Raw genomic sequence first — 17066 nt, forward strand, 5'->3', positions numbered from 1 at the left:
GGTCTGAGGGGTAGGGTACCCAAACTGTGACACGAATGGGAAAATTTAAAACTTTGGAATTAATTCTCTGCACTCGTTTCTCAGTTTTCTCATTAGGGGAATATTTTTCTTTGACACGCGGAGCACTACTCAGTGGTTGCCACAAATCACCCCCCCGCGTACGTCATAAACGCGCCGGGTGCCCTTCTCCCGTCGTCCTCCGCGCCACTCTCTCCGCCTCTTCTCCATCGCCCCGCCCACTTTGGGTTTCGAAATGTTCGCTGGCTGTTCCGAGAATCAGTCCGGCTCACGCCGGTTCGTCTCCTTTCCTGTTCTGATTGGTTGCTTACGTGAGCGTGACTACTTTCTTGCCTCATGATTGGCTGAAGTCAGTAGCGTCATCGGCGGCCGGGAGGGCGGAGGGATGAGGGAAGTCGGCGTGAGGCAGACTGGGTTGGGGGAGGGGTTCAGGCCTGTTCCCCGCGGCTGCGGCAGCACCAGCGCCGGCCGCCACCGCCTCTGGAACGCGGAGGAGGTGGGTCCTGGGAAGCAGGATGTCCATCGCTCCAGCTTGGTGGTGAATGCTGAGGAAAGTCACTGTTGCTGCAGTCTGTGCCACCCGGAGGAAGTTGTGTGAGGCCGGGCGGGAGCTCGCGGCGCTCTGGGGAATCGAAACGCGGGGTCGGTGCGAAGACTCTGCTGCTGTCAGACCGTTTCCTATTCTGGCCATGCCTGGAAGGAACAAGGCGAAGTCTACCTGCAGCTGCCCTGACCTGCAGCCCAATGGACAGGATCTGGGCGAGAACAGCCGGGTTGCCCGTCTAGGAGCGGATGAATCTGAGGAAGAGGGACGGAGGGGGTCTCTCAGTAATGCCGGGGACCCTGAGATCGTCAAGTCTCCCAGCGACCCCAAGCAATACCGGTGAGGGAGGAGGCTTGCAATGGGGAGGCGAACAGTGTGCCGGCTTCTCTGTCGGTGCCGCCGTCACTTCTTGTCTCCATGTCTCCCAATGGAGCAACAGGGCACACTTTCCACCCCAAATGCTTCCTTGGGTGGAGGTGGCAAGCGTGATTAGAGGCTTCCCTGTGGTGTCAGCTGGGCAAGTGGGAGATCTTGGGTTCTAAGATGTCAGAATGGGAGAAGCTTTTCGAGTCATTTGAATACAGTCGCTAAAGCAAGAATGAAGGTTTCTTTGAGGAACGCAGCCTGAATGGTGAGGGAGTCTTGGTATTATGTTACCAGGAAAGGTTGACGGAGTTGGATACTTTAATTTTGGAGGACAGGATATTCAAGGGGCATATTATCACTATCCAAAATATTTGAGGGACACTTAAGTGATAGGTGAAACTAGTGGACGAAAGTTACCAGAGGATGGTGTGGCTTCAGTAAAGTAACTTTGCTTCATACTTGACCTAAGTTGAAGTGGCTTGTTTCCATGGGTAGTTCTCCGTTACCAAAATGGTTGGGCCACCTCTTCCAGGAATATGTTAGAGAGGACTTGGGTCTCAGTTGGGTGAGTTGTAAGGTTTCTTCTAATCTTGAAATTCTCTACTTTTGGTTTGTGCAGGAGTCCTCTAAACATTTCTAATAATTGGTGATTCAGTCCCCACCTGAATATTTCCTTCAGAGGTAGCTTATTTCGTAGAGTATCATGACTATGATGTATCTTGTGTGTGTGCATGTGTGTGTGTTAATAAGAGTCTGGGTCTTGCGATGTTGCCCAGGCTAATTTCAAACTCCTGGGCTTAGGAGATCCTCCTGCGTTGGCCTCCCAAAGTACTGGGATTACAGGCGTGAGCCACTGTGCCTGGCCTGGACTTTGATGTATTTTAGAGTTCATATTGTCCAATAATTTCGTTGAACAGGTTGAGGAAATTGAGACCCAAAGAGTTTGCTTCTTGCTCTGAATCACACAGCTAAATAATAACAGAGCTGGTATGATGACTCCTACTATCTGACACCAAATTCAGTGTATCATTTGCTGATTTCTTTTTTTTTTTTTTTTTTTTTTTGAGATGGAGTCTTGCTCTGTCACCAGGCTGGAGTGCAATGGCGCGATCTCGGCTCACTGCAACCTCCGCCTCCCGGGTTCAAGCAATTCTCCTGACTCAGCCTCCCCAGTAGCTGGGACTACAGGTGCTCGCCACCACGCCCGGCTAATTTTTTGTATTTTTAGTGGAGACGGGGTTTCACCGTATTGGCCAGGATGGTTTCGATCTCTTGACCTCGTGATCCGCCCGCCTCTTCTCCCAAAGTGCTGGGGTTACAGGCGTGAGCCACCGCGCCCAGCCCATTTGCCGATTTTTTACAAAGTTCTTGCTGATGTGAATTGAAAGCTGAAGGATTCTAGTTCTAAATTTGTTATAAGCCCCTACAGCATTAGCGCAAGAAAGAACCTTATAGATAATCTTTTCCACTTCCCACCACACCTCTTTGACAGATGACACTTAGCTCCAAGTTAAGGACCAGCCTAATTTCTCCTTTCACTTCAAGTCTAGATATATTTTCTCCAGGCTGCCAGAGTCAAGAGATCTTTATAAATGAGCTAAATTTTCTTTTTCATCAAAGATGTGGTTGTACAGGTTGAGTATCCCTAATCCAAAAATCCAGAATGCTCGGAAATCCAAAACTTTATGAGCGCCAACATGACACCACAAGTGAAAAATTCCACACCTGACACCTTTGCTTTTTGATGGTTGGTTCATGTACACAAACTTTGTTTCATGCACAAAATTATTAAAAATACTGTATAAAATTATCTTCAGGTTATGTGTATAAGATATATATGAAACATAAATGAATTTTGTATTTATACTGCATCCCATCCCCAAGATACCTCATTATGTACACGCAAATATTCCAAAATCCAAAAAAATCCAAAATTTGAAATACTTTTGGTCCCGAGTGTTTCGGATAAAGGATACTCAACCTGTATTGGCAATGTATAAATGAGCAAGTTGAAAACTTGATAAAAGGTGCTTAGTTTTTGCCTTCCAGATCAAATGTTCAATAATGGTTTCAGGGTTTTTTCCTGCCTATATAAAGTTATATAATAACTAATATTTATGGAATCTACACTATGTTTCAGCTACTGTTGTAACTGTTTTAGATGTGTTATTTCATTTACTGACCTCATTTTTGGTAAATTTGTTTGATAAATACCTGTTAAGTCCTACTGTGTGCTAGGCACCAAGCTAGATTAAATATTTTCTGAAACTTGGTCAAATATAATGTAATAAATAACATGTTAGTCTGGGTGAATATACGAAAATGATTGAGCCAGTACCTGCCTTTAGGGAGCTTACAATAGCAGAGAGGGACACAGACACATAAAAAAAAAATTAGAGGCTGTTGTGGTGGCTCATGCCTGTAATCCCAGCACTTGGGGGGCCGAGTTGGGAGGATCACTTGAGCGCAGGAGTTCAAGACCAGCCTGGGCAACATAGTAAGACCCTGTCTCTACACAAAAAAAATTAGATGGGTGTGGTGGTGTGTGCCTGTAGTCCCAGCTACTTGGGAAGCTGAGGTAGGAAGATTCCTTAGCCTGGGAGGTTGAGGCTGCAGTGAGCCATGATCGTGCCACTGCACTCCAGCCTGGGTGGCAGTGAGACACTGTCTCAAAAAACAAACAGATAAAATTAGGGCACTAAAGTTTTATAGAAGCCATAATGGAGGTATGTCCTAGATATATTGAGGAATGAAATACGTTGATAAATTCCACCGGGGGAGAAAGGAAAGACTTCAAAGAGTAGATAATGCTTAAGAGTTGTTCTTTGAAAACTGTTGCATTTTTGTCTTTATGTGGCTTTTGCCAAGTCATTGTCCTTCTTAGTGTCTCAGCTTATTTTAAAAACGAAGGGGGTTGGTTAGAACAGCAGTGTTTTTCAATAACCCTCCCCTTTCAAAAGAGAAGTTCTTCCATATTACCTGTTTTATATACTGGAGTTTCAATTAGACTTTTGAAGAAAAGATGTTATTAGTTTAAAATAAAGGTGGAAAACCTCAGGACTAGGTGATCTTTAAAGACTTATCCAAATTCAATTCTATGAATTTTTGTAACCAGAAACACACTTAGACGCATCTGCAGCCCACAGAGCTGAATTATCCTTCCAGATTCTGCTGAGATATTCCCTCTGTGAAGTCTTTCTAGGCAGACCTAATTCCTCCTTCCATTGTATTTCAGTAGGATTTTGTACATGATCCATTACAGTACCTAGCATCATATTATATATCTTTTGAATAAGTACCAGAGGAGGACCCATTTAGAGGAATATTGTGGTGAAATAATACCTTGAAAGATTTAACAGTCTGCATTTATTAATAGCCTGCGGAATTTTACTTCAGCATATGTGTAATTTGTATTCAGCTTTTTTGAAATGTTGGGCATATTTCCAGGACACCTATTATGCTTTTTTAGGGATCTGTATTAAATGCTTACCAAGTGTTGATTCCCTTCCCTTCTGGAAGTGTTAAGGGACTTCAGGTTGGGAATTGATATTCAAATTTTTATTGGTGTTGAGTGGAAATTCTGGTTGGGTAGGATTAGTAGTGGTGTATTCTATTGATTTTTTTATTTTTATTTTTATTTTTGAGACAGGGTCTCACTTTGTAACCCAGGCTGGAGTGCAGTGGCGCCATCACGGCTCACTGCAGCCTCGACCTCCCAGGCTTAGGTGATCCTTCCACCTCAGGCTCTCCAGTAGCTAAGACTACAGGCACGTGCCATCATGCCCAGCTAAGTTTTTGTAGAGATGAGGTTTCGCCATGTTGTCTAGGCTGGTCTCAAACTCCTGACCTCAGATGATCTGCCCTCCTTGGCCTCCCATAGTGCTGGGATTACAGGCACAGGTGAGCCACTGCACCTGGCCTGGCCGTGATGCATTGTGAATAGTAAATTTTAACAATGAAGAACACTTAACGTTAGGTGTTTTGGATTGACTAAAACAAGTACAGAGCACTTTCCATGTTTAACCTGCTTGTAAAAAGACCTGTATTTCTATGAAGGAAAGAACAAATGAAAAGGTATGTAAACTTCTTTTTTATTTTTTTTAACGATTAAAAAAAATTTTGAGACAGGATTTCAATTCATCGCCCAGGCTGGAGTACAGAGGCACCATCACAACCTGCCCCACCATGTCCGGCTAATTTTTTGTAGAAATGGAGGTGGCGGGGGTGTGTCTCACCAAGTTGCCCAGGCTGGTCTCGAACTCCTGACCTCAAGAGATCTGCCCACCTCTGCCTCTCGAAGTGCTGGGATTACAGGCGTGAGCTACCACGCCCGGTCGATAAGGCATATAAACTTCTGAAGGGCAAGTCCTTCTAATTTAAATTTTGGTCAGACTGTTACAAGTGAGGAGATGGTTATCTTAATAAATTTTCAGGCTGGGCGTGGGGGCTCACGCCTGTAATCCCAGCACTTTGGGAGGCGGAGGTGGGTGGATCATCTGAGGTCAGGAGTTCAAGACCAGCCTGGCCAACATGGTGAAACCCTGTCTCTACTAAAAATAAAAAAATTAGCCAGTTGTAGTGGCAGGCGCTTGTAATCCCAACTACTTGGGAGGCAGAGGCAGGGGAATCGCTTGAACTTGGGAGGCAGAGGTTGCAGTGAGCTGAGATCGTACCACTGCATTCCAGCCTGGGCAACAGAGCAAGACTCTGACTTAAACATAAATAAATAAATAAATAGATAAATAAAATTTCCATATATTATGGAAAATAATGGGTGGGTGTGTGCTGAATAAGGTACAGGCTATTTCTGAATATTATGTTGTTTACTATTGTATGCTGTTGAACAGGAGGAGGATCACAATTCAAGTGAGTGGAACAGTTGCATTGAGAACACTAACATTTGTTGGCTTCCTCAATAGTTTGCTAGTGAAGTGGCTCTCTTCTGAGCAGAAGCCTTTTGCTCACTTTGGCAGCACGTATACTGAGCAGAAGCCTTATACAAATCTGAGGTATCAGAAGAAAACTGTACACCAGAAAACAAGAGAACTTTTTTTTTTTTGTATTGGATGGGAAGAACATAGGTTTATTTGTTGATATTTACAATGAAAACTCCTGGAACCGTAATGCTTCATTCAATACATGAGCCAGTAATTTCATTTGTGTGTGTTTCATTTCACATACACACAGACACACAAATATTGCTAAAATGATCACAAAATCTCACAGCTACAAAAGAAATCATTATGACTTCCATGTGTATAAATTACATGAGATTGACAACAATTCCTTAGTCTGATACAAATGAACAAATGAATCCAAATGTCTTTTTGTTTTGCACTCCCACTTGTCTTGTAAAGTAAAGGTAACCTAGGGTATTACTTCACGAGATTCAAACTCATTTAACAAAGTAAGTGCTTTTAAGATTGAAATATGTTAAATCTTATGAATACTAGTATAACTTTAATAAACATATCTTTTGTTTCTTACTATTCCTTAGACTGATTTCCTTATTTTGTTTTGTTTTGTGTTTGAGACAGTCTGGCTCTGTCACCCAGGCTGGAGTGCAGTGGCGTGATCTCAACTCATTGCAGCCTCCACCTCCCAGGTTCAAGCCATCCTCCCCACCTTGGCCTCCTAAGTAGCTGGGACTACAGGTGCACACCATCATGCGCAGCTAATTTTTGTCCTTTTTTGTAGAGTTGGGTTTCGCTCTGTTGCCCAGGCTAGTCTAACTCCTGAGCTCAGTCAGCCCACCTTGGCCTCCCAAAGTGCTGGGAGTACTGGCATGAGCCACTGCACCGGGCCTGACTGATTTCTTTAATGTGGGCTGATGTGCTAGTAAGAATAGAAAGAGTGTATTTCTAACTGAAGTTGTGTGTCTGTGTGTGTGTGTGTATGTCTGTGTGTTTTAGGAAAATAAGATTTAGCATTAAAAAGCTCTCTGTTGGCCAGGTGCAGTAGCTCACACCTGTAATCCTAGCACTTTGGGCAGCCAAGGCAGGCAAATCACCTGCCTCTGTCTCAAAAAAACAAAAACAAAACAAAAAAGCTCTTTGTTTTTCTGGCTGGGTGCGGTGGCTCACGCCTGTAATCCCAGCACTTTGGGAGGCTGAGGCTGGTGGATCACCTGAGGTCAGGAGTTGGAGACCTACCTGGCCAACATGGTGAAACCCTGTCTCTACTAAAATACAAAAATTAGCTGGGTGTGGTGGCAGATGCCTGTAATCCTAGATACTGGGGAGGCTGAGGCAGGAGAATTGCTTGAACCTGGGAGGCAGAGGTTGCAGTGAGTCAAGATCGCGTCCACTGCACTCTAGCCTGGGCGACAGAACCAGACTCTGTCTCAAAAAAAAAACAAAAACAAAAAACAAACAAAAACGCCCTGTTTTTAAAGAACTGAATGATGGTAAAAGCTCTTTTGCTTTTAAGAAGCTTATGATCTGCAGTAGGAGAGTCAGGGAGCAGATACTGAAACTGAAATGCATTAAATATAATAGGTGCTAGAATAGGGATATATAAAGTATGACTTTTTGTTTTGTCATTTGTGTTTCTAGCTTGCTATCTATTGGTTATGTGACTTTTAGCAAGTTAACTAATGTCTCTAAGGCTAAGGATCCTCATATGGACACAGAAGAAGAGCAACCTATAAACAATTGAAATTGAAAAGGAGCAGTTGGGAAGCAGGTGATAGTGGCTTTTTTCTTTTTTTTTTTTTTAATGAACCAGTGGAGGAGAATGCTTGAAGCAAGGAGTGATGATAGATAAAACTGAGAGGTCAAGTAGTACTAGGGCTGAATCCCTTTTGGAGACTCAAGAAATTATTACTGGTGAAAGCAGTTTCAAAGGAATGGTATGGAGGCAGAAACCAGATTGTAGTGAGTTAAGGATGAATGGAGAGTGAGAAATTGATTGATTGAGATGGAGTCTTGCTCTGTCACCCAGGCTGGAGTGCAGTGGCATGATCTCGGCTCACTGCAACTTCCACCTCCCGAGTTCAAGCAATTCTCGTGCCTCAGCCTCCCAAGCAGCTGGGGGTTACAGGCATGTGCCATGACGCCCAGCTAATTTTTATATTTTTAGTAGAGAGGGGGTTTCATCATCTTGGCCAGGCTGGTTTTGAACTTCTAACCTCATGTGATCCACCTGTCTCAGCCTCCCAAAGTGCTAGGATTGCAGGCCTGAGGCACCATGCCTGGCCAAGAGTGAGAAATTTTGAATGGTGAGGTACACATTGTTTGGTTTTAAAGGGGAAGGGATGAGAGATTTTAGGATAAAAACAGTACATTGTAGCAAGAGTATTTTTTTCAAGATGAATAAGAGGTGAGCATGTCTTGCTTGAGAAAAAAAGAATCAGTAGAGAAGTTGAATATACAGACAGTAATAGATTACTAGTAATAATAATAGATTCTTAGATAGTTGTGAGGTGACAGGATTAATCTTAAGAACATACCCAGAGAGACTCATTTTAGAGAGACAAGAAAATATCTTCACTTAAAGTGAAGGAAGTTGTATTGAGTGTGGATGCAGGCAGTGAAAACTTGAAAGGGTGACTTTCCCCTCTTATTTGTAAAGTAGTCATTGAAATGTACTTAGGTGGTCCTCTGGGAAACTCTAAGGGAAATAGTGGGATGCATAGGGGAAGCCTTGAGTGTGAAGGTTTGAAATAGCTAATGTAGAAAATGGGTGAAGTGTATATGTGGTAAATACTAAGAAAATTTGTGGGTTCTTGAGCATGAAAATGATAAAAGTAAAGCAGTATTTTAAGAATAAAGCAGTAGTTTAAATCCATAGGATGTGGCAGACTGGCTTAAGAGTCAGTTATAATTGTGTGTTGACACAAATGGTACTAATCTTTCTGTAGCTGATGTGTTCCCCTCTTCACTTTTCTTTTTGCTTTCCACTTAATTGACTTTAAATGTTTGCTAGGCTAAATGCCCATGAGTATGGAGATCACGTCTGTTTTATTCACTCAAGGTCCAGTACGTTTTAGGTTCTCAAATAATATTTGTAGAATGTATGAATGTATGAGTGCTTACATGCCAGGCATTTTCATAGAACTCATGGGGATATTTTGCCAGAAATTTCTTAGATTAAAATTGTATTCTGAAGCTGGGCACAGTGGCACATGCTTGTAATCCCAGCTACTTGGGAGGCTGAGGTGGGAGGATGGCTTGAGCCCAGGAGTTCAAGACCAGCCTGGGCAACAAAATGAGATCCCTCCATCTCTTAAAAAAATTTTTTTTAAGTGTATTTTGGCCAGTTTTAAAGCAATTGATTTTCAGAGAAAATGAATATGGACAGGTTACAGAAGTGCAAATAATACAAATACTACAAATGCATATGCTGATATTGTATATTTTATGTGGAAGCTTTTGCTTGGCATAGTAAGCACTCAATGTTAGCTATTACTGTTTATATATTGGAAAAGGCCATGAATAAAGCTTGCTTTGTAGCATTTTTTGTAGTAGTAAAAAGTTGGTACAACTTTATTTTCCATTGGTTGAATAAAGATTAAATTATGATACAGTTTTACAATGAAAATAATACATAGCTATAAAAAAGGATAGGTGATTTTATATATTGAAATAGAGAGATCTCCTCTGATTTATTGTTGAATGAAAACTAGTGGCAAAACAAAATGTATAATTCCATTTTTAAAAGGAAAAAACATTACTGTTATATGTTTACTTAAATTATAGTTTTTAATGTATTCATATATATGTACAGAAATGATTAGGGATGGTATTCAGCAAGCTTTTCTCCGGGGAAAGGAAGGAGAGATTTGACTTTTGTTTTATTTATTTTTTAGTAATTACAAGAAGATAAGTGTTAAATAACAATAAAGAAGTATTATGTAGTCATCATAGGGAAGGAACTTTAGATAAAAAGAAAATTTAAGAATTCCTGGCTGGGTGCACTGGTTCATGCCTGTAATCCCAGCATCTTAAGTCAAGGCAGGAGGATCGTTTGAGATCATGAGTTTGAGGCCAGCCTGGGTAACAAAACAAGACCCTACCTCTACAAAAAATTAAAAATTAGCTGGGCTTGGTGGTGTGCACCACCAAGCTGGTGTGGTCCCAGCTACTTGGAAGGCTGAGGTAGGAGGATGGCTTGAGCACAGGAGTTTGAGGTTGTAGTGAACCATGATCACACCAGTACATTCCAGTGTGGGCAACAGAGTGAGACCCTATCTCAAAGAAAGAGAATGCTCCATAATTATTCTACTCTGCATTAACCACTGGTAACATTTTAAATAATTTCTATGCCTTATTTTATTTTTTGAGGTGGTGGCTCACTCTGTCTCAGGATGCAGTGCAGTGGTGTGATCTCAGGTCACTGCAACCTTCACCTCCCAGGCTCAAGTGATCCTCCCACTTCAGCCTCCTGAGTAGCTGGGACTACAGGCACGCACCACCACACCTGGCTAATTTTTGTAGAGATGGGGTTTCCTTATGCCACCCTGCCTGGTCTCGAATTCCTGGATCCTAGAGTCAAGTGATCCTCCTGCCTTGATCTCCCAAAGTGCTGGAATTACGGGCATGAACCACTGTGCCCAGCCAGACAGTACTGTTATTACATGATAGATTTAAGTGCTATTCTATGAAAATACATTACTGAGCAGGTACTAAGCAGTAATTAGAGTATAAATGGATTGTATGCTCTCATTTTATTCCTTCTAACAAACTTCTCATAATGGCAGGTAATGTCCAAGGCCTTCTATTCTGTTCTTAACGTTCTATCTTCATCTTCATCTTCTGTTGTTCTATTTTGTGCTCCTTTTTTTGGCACATGTCTTCTTTGGTCATATTTGCCTTTTGAATTCATGCATGAGTATCTCCTCTCTTTTCTCTTTTCTTTCAGTCGTCCCTTCCCACATGTAGTTAGTGACTCTTGTGTGGCCCTCTAGCAATGTTTTTTTTCCAAGCAATTTCATATTTTTGTAGTTATTACTTGTCTTTCCACGCTATTATGTTGAAATTTTTGAAGGGAGGTAATTTGTTTCTTTGAGTCTTTGCATACCTTCTCTTCTGTTACTAATAAATGAATAGTCTGTACTCCTAAGACCTTATCTCTACTCTCCAGTTGTGTACTGGATCCCATCTCCTTACACCTTTTATGTTCCACTAATTATTCCAGCAGTTGTTCTCCTTCCATCCTGCATCATCAGTTTGTCTTTTACTGGGTCATCCCCAGGAGCATACAAATATGCTGTAATTGTTTCCATCTTCAGGAGAAAAAATTTCTTTATTCTGTATCCCCTTGGAGCTATGTCCTTCTAGCTGTTCAGTTTCTCTGGTAACTCTGTAGCAAAACTTGTTGAGTTATCTGTACTTGCAGTTTGTAATTCATCTGTTCCCATTATTTCGTAAGCTCACTCAGAGTAGACTTCTGCCACTATTGTTACACTGAAATAGCTAGTTCATGGTCACCAATATCTTTACATTAGTCAATTCTCAAGTTATCTTACTCAGCCTATCAGCATCATATTGCATAGTTCACCATTCTTTCCTTCTTGAAATGCTTTGATCGGTTGACTTTCAGGTCACCACTGTTCATAGTTCTCTTCCTGCTTATTCACAGATCTCTTCTTATTTCCCTGACTTCTAAATTTTGGATTATCTAGGGCTCAATTTTCAGACTTCTAATCTACCCTTACTCCGTATGTTGTCCGGTCTCATGACTTTAAATATCAGCCTGTATAAAATAAATTTTGTTTTCCTACCTCCATGTTTTTTCTTACTCTTTTTTTTTTTTATAGCATTTATTGTCATTTGACATAAATTTACTTGTGCATTGTCTTTCTCTTGCACTGGAATGTTTCTTCACAAGGGCAAGGAATTAGTTTCGTTTACTGCTTATATCCCCAGTGCCTAGAATAGTGCCTGTTTTAAAGTCTTGCTTCCATTTCTGTCTTCTTCCTTTTCTCCTTTGGCTTGTTACATAAGGATATACTTTTCAGTCTTTTTTTTTTTGGTTACTTTATTTCTTGCTTTTTGTCTGGATCAAAACATAATGTTTAGGCTGGGCACAGTGGCTCATGATGCCTGTAATCCCAGTGCTTTGGTAGGCTGAGGCAGGAGTATTGCAGGAGCCCAGGAGTTTGAGTTTACAGTAAGCTATGATGGCGTCATTGTGCTGCAGTCTGAGCGACAGACTGAGACTCTGTCTTTGAATATATATATGGCATATATGTATATATAAAACATACATATATATAGAAACAAAACCTTACAGATACAGTTGAAGCCCTCTTTATATTGCCTCTTCCCATTACCTTCTCTGCCTTCTTTTTTCATTGTTAACCATTATCTAAATTTCATGTATATACCGTACTATTTCTATCTATAGTTGTATACTTTTTATTAAACATACTTTTTAAACAGTATATATCATTGTTTTTGCATGTTTTAAAGCATTATAGAAATAGAAGGGTATCACATTAGATGTCTCATAATCTTTTTTTTTTGGTTTAACATTGCTTTTGAGATTTATCCATGTCAGTAAGTGTAATACTGGTTATTTGTGTTAACCAATGTTTAATATTTTGTTGATGAATACATCATTATTATGTTTTCCTATTGTCATTTGGTTACAGTTTTCTGTTATATTTCGTTTTATGACTATGCCACAATTTAGCTTTTTTCTTTTTGTTTTTCATTTAAGTTGTTTCTAGCGTTTCAGAGGACTGTATATGGTTCCTTGTGCACACATTTGAGAATTTATCTAGGGCACATACCTATGAGTGAAATGATACCTATAAGTGAAATGACTGGGCATACCCATTTTTAACCTCACTAGGTATTGCCATTAGTACTCTTCTAATGGGTTGTGCTCTTTTATATTGACAACAATAGAACATGAGAGTTCCTACTTCTTTACGTTCTTACATTTTTAGCAGTTATTGATATTGTTAGTTTTTTTCTTTTTTTTTTAAAGATAAGGTCTCACTCTTGCCCAGGCTGGAGTGCAGTGGTGGAATCATAGTTTACTGTAACCTGGAAGTCCTGGGCTCAAGGGGCCCTCCTGCCTCAGCCTCTGGAGTGGCTGGGACTGCCACCACACCCAGCTAATTTTAAGAAATTTTTCTTTTTTTTTGAGACAGAGTCTTGCTCTGTCGCTCAGGCTGTGCAGTGGCACAATCTTGGCTCACTGCAACCTCTGCCTCCTGGGTTCAAGTAATTCTTCTGCCTCAGCCTCCCGAGTAGCTGGAACTACAGGCACCTGCCACCATGCCCAGCTAATTTTTTTTTTTTTTTGTATATTTAGTAGAGATGGGGTTTCACCATGTTGGCCAGGATGGTCTCGTTCTCCTGACCTCCTGATCCGCCCTCCTTGGCCTCCCAAAGTGCTGGGAATACAGGCGTGAGCTATCATGCTTGGTCGATATTGTTAGGTTTTAAAAAAATTACTATCTGTGGAAAATTGTATTTCTCACTTTTTTTTAAAGGCTAGTCAAGTGAAGCAGTGGGAGTGGAGAAGGCATCATTTAGTTGTGAATACTACTGTACTCAGATCAGCCTATATTTTTCTTTCTTAAAAAATCTTTTTAGGCTGGGCGCAGTGGCACATGCCTGTAATTCCAGCACTTTGGGAAGCCAAGGTGGGCGAATCACCTGAGGTCAGGAGTGCAAGACCAGCCTGGCCAACATGGTGAAACCCCATCTCTACAAAAATACAAAAATTAGCCAGGCGTGATCATGGGTGCCTGTAATCCTGGCTACTTGGGAGGCTGAGGTGGGAGTATCACTTGAACCTGGGGAGGCGGAGGTTGCATGAGCCATGATCGCGCCATTGCACTCTAACCTGGGTAACAGAGCGAGACTCCGTCTCAAAAAAAAAAAACCGAAAAACTTAAAACATTTGTATTTCCCCTTATTACTAATAAGATCAGACATTATTTCATACTTTCTAGACATCAGGATTTCTCCTTTTATAAATTGCCTGCTTTTCTATTGGGTTGTTTTTTCTTTTTATAAATTTGACTTGTAAAAATTCATTTTATTTTGAATGCTAATTTTTTGTTGATTATATGAGTTGCAAATGTATTCTCTAAGTCCATAGCTTATGTTTGCTCCTTGTTTATAAAGTCAAACATTTAATCAGTTACTGATCTTTTATGGTTTGCACTTTTTGTATCTTATTCTAAAAATTGTATTATAGTTTTTTACATTAAAAAATCTAATTTTTTTTTTTTTTTTTTTAAGACCAGGTCTCACTCCGTCACCCAGGGTGGGGTGCAGTGGCATCTCAGCTCACTGCAACCTCTGCCTCCCGGGTTCAAGCGACTCCCACCTCAGCCTCCCGAGTAGCTGGAACTACAGGCGTGCACCACCACGCCTGGCTAATTTTTGTATTTTTAGTAGAGACAGGATTTTACCATGTTGGCCAGGCTGATCTCGAAGTCCTGGCCTCAAGTGATCTGCCCTCCTTGGCCTCCCAAAGTGCTGGGATTATAGGTGGGAGCCACCATGCCTGGCAAAAATCTAATTTTATTACTATTTAAAAAAAATATGGATAACCAGTTGTCTAGTCATACTTTTAAAAAAGTATAAATCCCAGAGATCACCAAATATTTTCTGTAAAAGTTCTAGCTAATAAATACTTTGGACTTTGTCAGTCAGGAGGCGAAATTGGGGATATTATGTAAGTACTTGTATATCAAAAAAGAAAACAAATTTCTGCAAATTTTTGGTGAAAATTTTTATGAAGTTCAAAATATAGTATGTTTTTCGGTAATACAGTTCTACTAGTAAGAATGATGGAATTGTTTTTATTGGGATAACATTTTGCTTTATTGGGATCAAAATTAAGTGTTCATCAGTCAGTTGCCAATGTTCATCTGTTAAATCTGATTTGTAATGAGATTTTACATATCTTATCTTTGAAAATGTCTTTCCACATAGCTAGGTACCGCCAATATATTAATATTGAAATACTAATAGCAATCTATGAGTACAGATGGTCCCTAATTTATGTTGGTTCAACTTAGGGTTTTTCCACTTTCCATGGTGCAAAAAAGTGATATGCATTCAGTAGAAACCGATCTTTGAGTACCCATATGCTCTTTCTGTTTTTCACTTCAGTGTTGTATCAGTAAATTACATGAGATATTCAACACTTCATTATAAAATAGACTTTGTGTTGGATGATTTTCCCCAACTGTAGGCTATGTAAGCATTCTGAGCATGTTTGAGGTAGGCTAGGTTAAGCTATTGATGTTCAGTAGGTTAGGTTAAATGCATTTTCAATTTACAATATTTTCAACTTAAGATGGATTTTTCAGGACCTAACCCTGTTGTAAGTCGAGGAGCATCTGTATATGACTTTAATTGAGCATATTCATTGCTTGGAAAACATTTATATAATTCTATTAGATTCTTCTCATATTTTTTCCTTTTAACATTATTATAGATTAAATAGATCAAACACTATAGATCAGTCACTTCCAATTAAATTAGGTGGGATCTCCTCAACTGCACAGTTAATTGGACTTTGAAATATGGAAGTTTCTTTGTGGTTGCAACAAGGTCTGGAAGGCACTTCTGAAACTATAGTTTGTGGGGGAATGGAGGTATTGCTTCTTGTTTTAACTTTTTATAGCACAGGAAGTATATGACGTAGCTTGCCATTACTTGTGATTCAAACATCATTGTTGATTGAAATGACTTAAATGCTGTTTTGTCTTGTAATTTTAGGTTGAATTCATTAAAGAAACATTATTAAATCTGCACCAAAAGCTAATTTTTTTTTTTTCTTGAGACAGAGTCGTGCTCTGTCACCCAGGCTGGAGTACAGTGGTGCAATCTTGGCCCACTGCAGCCTCTGCCTCCTGGGTTCAAGTGGCCCTTCTGCTTCAGTCTCCCAAGTAGTTGGGACTACAGACGTGCGCCACCATGCCCAGCTAATTTTTGTATTTTTAGCAGAGACAGGGTTTTGCTGTGTTGTCCAGGCTGGTCTTGAACACCTGATCTCAAGTGATCCGCCTGCCTTGGCCTCCCAAAGTGCTGGGATTACAGGTGTGAGCCACCATGCCTGGCCTCGTTTTGAAGTTCTCTGAAGAAATTCTACAGTGATGTGATACTTTGTTTTAAATTTTCTACTTTTTCTGGTTATTGCTTGTCTTTTTTTTGTTGCTTTTTTTTCACACAGAGTCTCACTCTGTCATCCAGGCTAGTGTGCAGTGGCCTGATTTTGGCTCGCTGCAACCTCTGCCTCCCAGGTTCAAGCGATTCTCCTGCCTCAGCCTCCCGAGTAGCTGGGATTATAGGCACGTGCCACCACACCTGGCTAATTTTTGTATATTTAGTAGAGACATGGTTTTGTTGTCCAGCTGGTCTCATTAAACTCCTGGCCTCATGTGATCTGCTTGCCTTGGCCTCCCAAAGTGCTGGGATTACAGGCATGAGCCACTGCTCCTGGCCTTTTTTTTAATACAGGGCCTCTTCAGTCTGTTCCCTAGGCTGGAGTGCAGTGTCATGATCATGGCTCACTGCAGCCTTAATCTCCTGGCTCAGGCGATCCTCCCACCTCAGCCTCCTGAGTAGCTGGCACCACAAGTGTGTGTTACCACCTCGGGCTAATTTTAAAAATTATTTGCAGAGATGAGGTCTCCCTTTGTTGCCAAGGCTGATCTTGAACTCCTGGGCTCAAGCAATCCTCCCACCTCAGCCTCCCAAAATTCTGGGATTACAAGCATGAGCCACCACACTCAGCCTCTTTTTTTTTTTCTTTTTTAGAGAGATGATCTCACTGTGTCACCCAGGCTATACTGCAGTGGTGCCATCATAGCTGACTGCAGCATTGAACTCCTAGGCTCAAGTGATCCTCCTGCCTGTGCCGCCCAAAGTGTTGGAATTACAGGCATGAGCCACTGCTTCTAGATGGATGTTTTTTATTGGGGGGGAAAAGCCCTATATACATATGTATGTATTTTTTACTAATTCTAAAACTGCTAACCCAAGCAGGACAAAATTTAATTGAATACCAAGAAAATAACCATGCCAGATTTTCATGCTCAATCGGCTAATACTAACATTGTTTAGATACGCAATTTGAATGAACTCCATGGTCCAAAGTCAAATTACCTATGATAACTCATTCTAATAAACAGTTCTATGCATCTAAATTGGAGAGACAA

At 40.8% G+C, this 17066-nt stretch overlaps 1 protein-coding gene across 5 annotated transcripts in view; it reads left to right on the top strand.

Annotated features, from left to right (window-relative positions):
• Positions 1-202: 202 nt before the first annotated feature.
• NRDC (nardilysin convertase) overlaps positions 203-17066 on the top strand; it is a 90551-nt gene continuing 73687 nt past the window's right edge. For 2 of the 5 annotated variants that reach the window (XM_063656088.1, XM_063656098.1), the window contains exon 1: positions 411-901. In XM_063656088.1, the coding sequence (XP_063512158.1) occupies positions 561-901 (341 nt within the window). In that variant the 5' untranslated portion in view covers positions 411-560. Of the gene's footprint in view, positions 902-17066 lie in introns of all 5 variants that reach the window. The other 3 variants (XM_054488038.2, XM_054488052.2, XM_054488063.2) reach the window with 3 other exon arrangements.

Source organism: Pongo pygmaeus, chromosome 1 (assembly GCF_028885625.2).
Source record: "Pongo pygmaeus isolate AG05252 chromosome 1, NHGRI_mPonPyg2-v2.0_pri, whole genome shotgun sequence".
NCBI classification, from domain to species: domain Eukaryota; kingdom Metazoa; phylum Chordata; class Mammalia; order Primates; family Hominidae; genus Pongo; species Pongo pygmaeus.